Below are 6,407 nucleotides of genomic sequence, written 5' to 3'. Positions count from 1 at the left end.
TCCTTTCAGAACGTACCTAATATGACACAGTCGCTTCACCCCATCAAAGCAGTGGGCCTCCAATCGGCCATTCCCCAACATCCTTAACACTTGTGCATATTCTACAAAAGGAAAGGAGAAGACACCGAATTTTTTTTACGTTTTTGTTTTTTTTTGCTTAAAAGGTACAGCACGCGCATATTCACCGGTGTGGAAGTCAACAGTGCATGGGGTCCTCTCCGGTGCGACTTCCCCTCGACACACGGGCGAACATGCACACGAGAGAATAACGACGTGCATTCATGTGATTACACAAACGCCCCTCGCTCTCTCTGGCATGCAAATGTCACCTTGGTCTTCTTCCTTGTACAGCAGTTCCCGCTTCTCCCCTTCGTTGTCATTTTTTCCTCTCCTTCTGTTTTTTCCTCCCTTGCCTGTTCACAATTTTTCAGTAAAAAAAAAATAAATAAAATAAATTTATACATACGCACGTGTTGCCTTTTTAAAAAAAGCATGCCTGTCCGGGCTGCATACAACTGGTAAATATGATGCACTCAAAATGGAGGTACTTTCTCCGAAGTACGCTCGGTGTGTGTGAAATGGGAATAATTATACGTCACACCAGTGCACACAAGGTGTTGCCCCCAAAGGGGCTACGCTCCACAAAACGTAACGACTTAACCTTTATTCTTTGGCATCTTCTAAACGGTCACATTAAACAATTTCCCGACGGAATTTTAAACTACGGTGAGTTACTTGCCCTCCTTTTTCTGTTCTGACAGTGTAAAAAGGCTCACAATTTACACTGTTGCATGTGCGTCCGTTGTAACTCGCAGATGAGCCGAGACGAACTTGCGACAACTGGTAGTGTACGCGGGGAGGGGGAGGAGGCAGTATACGCGCTGGAAATTACGAGTCTGCCTTATTACTTATTGACTGACGAAAAGTTGCTGTTTCGTTTTTTATATATTTTTTTTTTCTACGCGGCGATACAACAGGAGCTACTACTCTTGTGTATATTACCCGTACAAAATCGTATGCGTTATTTCCCAAAAGGGGAGAAAAATTGTTTTTTCCTTGGGGGTGGAAATTAATCTAATTAAATTAAACGAGTTCTATCTGCTTTTATTCCTTTCTCTTTTCATTTCATTAAATCAAATTAAAAAAAAAATACTCAAAATGGTTATATTTTTTTTTTTTTTCATAACATAGGTGAATTTTACGCTGCAAGGCGCACAAGCGCGCAAATGTAAAGTTACAATTATTTTGGATACCTCAAAAGGGGAAAAATGACGAACGGTAAATTTTAAAAAATAATGGGCAGCTAAATCAGTAAATATAAATAAATCCTTATCTCCTATTCACGCAAGCACATGTACGTGTTACTTGCACATAACGTGTATATGATGTAGCTACCTATCCCTGTGGCAGCCCCCCATGTATACATAATGATAAAAATGCTTTCTCACAGAACGTCGGTATGGCCAAATTTCAATAATGCAGAATGGCATTTAAAATTGCTGCGGCCAAAAATTGCATAGCACTCACATCCATTATATGAGCAATATAGTAAGAGGGCAACCTATAACAAGTTGGCAAAAGGAGAAAATGCAATTGTGCATATATAATATAAATGTATGCGGCATTATAATATTATATACAAATGGGTGAAGCAGGAAAAAAAAAAAAAAAAAAAAAAGGGGGGGGGGGGAAACAGCGAAAAAGCAACTGGAAAGAAAAAAAAAAAAAAAAAAAAAAAAGCGCTTTTTTGCTTTATCAGATTTGTTATTTTATATGCCATTGCCATCTGAGAAAAGAGTGCCGTTAAAAAAAAAAAGGCGTCGTATTGGGGCGCAATAATGTGACTTTACTAGCTTATCCCCTTTTATCGGAAGCGAACCTTGCGGGAAGGCAACGGAGGTTGTATTATATATATAGTCCATATTGGTGGCATATACGCGCGCATGTAATATATTGCAGCCTACTGCCTCAATGCATGGTGAGGTGAAGGTTATATGATGCGACGATTTTTTTTTCCTCATTTTTTGTCAGTTTTTTTTGTTTTCCTTTTTTTCCTTTCGCCTCCTTTTTTTTTCCCGTTCGCCTCCTTTTTTTTTCCCTTTCGCCCCCTTTTTTTTTTCCCTTTCGCTCCCTTTTTTTTTTCCTGCAAATGGCTGAATAAAGCAAAAGTACCCAACCGCGGCGACCATTCTGAAATTTCTCTTTTTTTAAAAAAAAATAATAACTGCTATCATTTTAAAGAAAGAAGAAACCGTCTTGTTCGCATAAAATGTTACATAGGAAAAAAGAATTCCTTGCGTTGCCGCATTGCATACGCGAAAGGAAAAGGACGAGGAGCGTTTTTTTTTTTTTCTCCCCCCGGCGTGTTAATCGCTTCGCCATGATTTAGCTCCGCTGCCTGTACATAAACGTATAAGCGGGAGATTTGTACGTCCAACGTTTGCATAGAGACCTTTTGAAGGAAAAAAAATTTCGCACAAGGGGAAAACCACTTCGTATCAATCTGTATTGCATCGTTCTGTGCCGAACCACTGCGTGGCGCCAGTTTTTCTTGTCCTGCTCCATTTTTCCTGTCCTGCTCGTTTTCCCCGCATCGCAGCATATTTTTGCGCGGATGGCCACCCACTGAGAGGCGCTCAAAAATGGCCACCACGCGCGGGCACTCCCAGGGCCTCAAAAACTGAGCATGCTAACCCCTCGCGTGCGTACGTAGTGGTACAGACGTGTAACCATTTATATCTGCTTCTACACTGTGCGAACTTTCGCGACGTCTGAACGGAACGTTTTAAAAAAGGACGCAAAGGAAGACACATCAAGGGAGAGTAGTCGCATAATCGATACACAGTTGCCACAGCATCGCCGTAAATTTGTCACATAACACGGACAAATAAAACGCGCAGCTACAAGGGAGACCCTGCTGAAGTACCTCATCGAAGCGAGGAACTATCCAAGAAGGACACAAAAAAGAAAGGTATATAACTGCTCACACCAGGGAGGAAACTCCATCTGGGGGGTGTCGGAGAGTCTCCCACTTGACGTTCCATTCTGTGTATGAACTTACGAGAAGGGCACATCCCTATCGCGTACTTCCGCGCTGCGCATTTCCATGCTACTCTCTATCCCCCGTGACAGACCGCGCTCTAGCCAAAATGAAGGGTGTGAAGTTTAGGGATAACTTCGTGAAGCTGAAGGAAGAGGGACCAAGAAACGCAACGACGACAAATTTCTACGGATCATATTTCTTATCCGAAAATGAACACATGTTTGATATAAACGAATTTGAAAAAAATCTCGAAATGAAGATGCATAAAAATGAAGAAAATTTGCTAATCCTGGAAGTAAAAAATTTGAACGTATCCATTGCAAATGCTTTGAGAAGAATAATGTTGGCAGAGGTACCCACCATCGCGATAGAAAAAGTGAACATATTTCAAAACACGGGAATCATTGCTGACGAAATTTTGTGCCACCGTTTGGGATTAATCCCATTTAAGTTTGACGCTGATTTGATCAACTTCAAAGAGGAGTACGAAAAATATAATCACCTAAATTGTTTTTGTTTTAAACTGCATGTGAAGTTTACGAAAAAAGTTGGGAGTAGCGAAACTAGCCAGAGCATTTACTCTAGGGACCTAAAATGGTGCCCCATTAATGAACAACAAAAAGCACGATTTCAGAAAAATCCACCCAGAGTTGTCGATGATAATATATTGATTACAAAATTAAGTAATGGACAGGAGATAGAATTGATTTGCTTTTTGGAGAAAGGGATTGGGAAGACTCATGCCAAGTGGTCTCCTGTTTGCACTGCCGTGTATAAAATGTACCCTGCGTTTTCTTTTAATACATGTGAGAAGCTTACCAAGGAAGAAAAACACGACCTGGTAAGCATTTGCCCAAAGAATGTCTTCGATGTTGAAGACAGTGATACCTTAGTTGCCAAGAACCCCTTAAATTGCTCATCCTGTAGAGTGTGTATAGAGAAGTACCCCAAAAAAATTTCCTTCGAAAAGGTCAAGAATCATTTTATTTTCACCATCGAATCCACGGGCTGCTTCTCTTCGGCTGACATTTTCAGGAAGGCGCTCCTCATCCTGAAGGACAAGGTGGTCAGCGTCAAGGAGGTGTTGGAGGACCAGACTAAGACCTAGCGCACGAGGTCCACCTACCCATCGCGACGTGGAGAAGCGTCAACGTGGAGAAGCGGCAGCGGTGGATGTCCCAGCGGTGGAGGCGTGTATAATTTGGGGGGCCCCTCCCTCGTTTCACCCCTTTTTTTTTTTCCTGCCACAGTTTGATTTCCCACGACAAAAATGTGCTCTTCTATTTGTTTCCCTCCACGTTCAATTCGGCTGAAACTGCTCCTTTTTTTTTTTTTCCCCATATGTTTGTGTTTTTAATAACTCCCCCCCTCCTTTTTTTTTTTATTGCGATCATTTGTAATTACCTTTTTGAAAATACCATCCTCGGTTGTAAGATCCCAGGTTGGATAGAACATAATATAGCGTTTGCACTCCCCCAATTTCCCCCTTCCTGTGAGCATTGTTCACCTGGTGATGGGTATCGGAAGTGTTAGGGCACATACGTCACCCTCTGCATCCGCGCAGTTGTCTATCGAGTGGGACGTACCCCTGAGAGGGGCGAGCTCCCTGTTTGTTTTGGGGGGAGATACTTCTCCAGAATGGAACAAATAATGGTGCGTTAGAGACTACGTGCAGTTGCATTACGCCGTGCTACTCACTTGAGTGGGCGCTGATCAAAAAATGGAGCGAAAAAAGGGAGCGAAATAGAGGGAGCGAAAAAAAGGGAGTGAAATATAGGAAGCGAAAAAAGGAGAGAGGAAAAAAAAAAGGTTGACATTGGGCCCCTCCCCACGTGCAGCCGCTAACAAAGTTATGACGAAACGAAGATGAAGCGCCTCATCGAAGTGGACACGGGAACGTGCTACAGCTGCTTGACCAACACACTCTAATCGTTATAGTTAAAGCTGCTTCCCTTCTTCTTCATCCGCACCTGCTTCTTATACTTGGCGCTGGAGATCTTGCTCAGTCGCTCCTTCTCCATCTGTTCTTCAAAAAACTCGTCCTGAATTTCCTTCACCCACAACTGCTTTTTCAAAAGCATTTTCTTATCCTCCTCCGAGAGGGCATCCCACCTATGCGCAGGAATGTTCAGGCACTTCCTCGTAATGTATAGCTTGTCACTCTCGTCATATTCTTCATTCAAAATGTGGTACTTTATTAACCATTTGACGTTCCATAGCACATAGCAGATAATTTGTTTTGGAAGAATCAACAGCTTAACGATTATTAAGTCAGAGAAGGCAAACTTTTCATCCTTTTTGTTATACATAAGTCCCATCTCTTGTGCTACTTCAATTTCGATGTCTTCTTCTACCTTCCTTTTCATTGCCATCTCGTAGGTACGGAAATCGGGATGTTGTGATGCTATCCTATTTTGCACCTCCTTCTTAAAAGCTTTATTTTTCGACAGTTTTTGCACACGCCTCTTCATTTCATACTTATTGTTGAAATACTGGAAACCACATAGGAGGAAGCCAATAATTATCAATGCTATTATCACCTTTATGAGCTTAAACACACAATAAAAAATGAAGTTGAACACATTGAAGATACTGTTTGGATTTTTCAAATAATAATCATAATACTTCCTCGTTCGTTTGTTAGCCAGGACAGTGTATGCCTTGACAATTTTTTTTTTTTTTTCCGAGTCGTAGTTATTTTTCAGATTAGTCAGTTGCCTGTGGTAAGCCGATCTGATATCATTCACGCTCGCTGTTTCGCTCACACCTGCAGGGGGGGGGGGAAGGAGGGGGAAATTTGGACGCTCTCGTATCACTGGAGCAGACAACGTTCGACAGCGATTAGTGCTCCTCCTGGGATGGAGACAGCCATTCGTAGGAGCGCTCTCCACCTGTTTTCCTCTCCTCTATCTAACGCTCTCATTTTCTTTTTCTTCTTCCTATTCCTATTCCTGCTCCCCCGCTCGTCTTACCTAAAATGCTGTAACAATTCTCATCGTTGCAGTAAAACCCTCTGATCAAATTCTTGAAGAGGCAGTTGACATTGTTTACCAGAAGGAGGTAAACCAAGGCGAAGGAAAAGAAGAAAAACTTCATTTTAGTCCAGGGGGAGGGTTCATATACATATATTCATCCTTAGCTTCCTCGCAGTTCGTTGGAGTTAGCGGCACTTTCCCCAGATTATTCTCTTTCCGCGTTCGCGCTATAACGGGCTTACGATAAAGAATGTCAAAAAAGGAAAAGCGAAAAATCGCGCGAAGCAAAAAATCGGCGAAGCAAAAAATCGGCGAAGCAAAAAATCGGCGAAGCAAATGCATAAATTGCGCTTACGCGAAGGCACTCGCAGGGAAGTGAAAAGAAAAAG

General features: G+C 42.1%; 3 protein-coding genes across 3 annotated transcripts in view; 1 reads left to right on the top strand and 2 right to left on the bottom strand.

The window, feature by feature from the left end:
* PCYB_094900 (translation initiation factor eIF-1A) overlaps positions 1-413 on the bottom strand; it is a gene marked incomplete at both ends in the record, with an annotated part of 1,015 nt that extends 602 nt beyond the window's left edge. Inside the window, 2 exons of the mRNA XM_004222605.1 lie at positions 17-101; positions 330-413. Coding sequence (XP_004222653.1) covers positions 17-101; positions 330-411 — 167 coding nt within the window. The remainder of the gene's footprint in view (positions 1-16; positions 102-329) is intronic.
* Positions 414-3,132: 2,719 nt separating this feature from the next.
* Positions 3,133-4,149, top strand: PCYB_094890 (DNA-directed RNA polymerase I; the record flags this gene model as incomplete). Its single annotated transcript, XM_004222604.1, has 1 exon — positions 3,133-4,149. A coding segment is annotated over exon 1 (999 nt), but the record flags the coding sequence as incomplete, so codon positions are not given.
* An 819-nt stretch (positions 4,150-4,968) lies between these two features.
* Positions 4,969-6,139, bottom strand: PCYB_094880 (hypothetical protein; the record flags this gene model as incomplete). Its single annotated transcript, XM_004222603.1, has 2 exons — positions 4,969-5,810; positions 6,016-6,139. The coding sequence occupies 2 exons, from the start codon at positions 6,137-6,139 to the stop codon at positions 4,969-4,971; spliced, it is 966 nt and encodes a 321-aa protein (XP_004222651.1).
* Between the last annotated feature and the right edge of the window lie 268 nt (positions 6,140-6,407).

The sequence above is a fragment of the Plasmodium cynomolgi genome, chromosome 9 (assembly GCF_000321355.1).
Source record: "Plasmodium cynomolgi strain B DNA, chromosome 9, whole genome shotgun sequence".
Lineage (NCBI taxonomy): Eukaryota > Apicomplexa > Aconoidasida > Haemosporida > Plasmodiidae > Plasmodium > Plasmodium cynomolgi.
The sequence above is the reverse complement of the archived record's forward strand: the minus strand, read 5'-3'. Positions and strand labels throughout refer to the sequence as shown.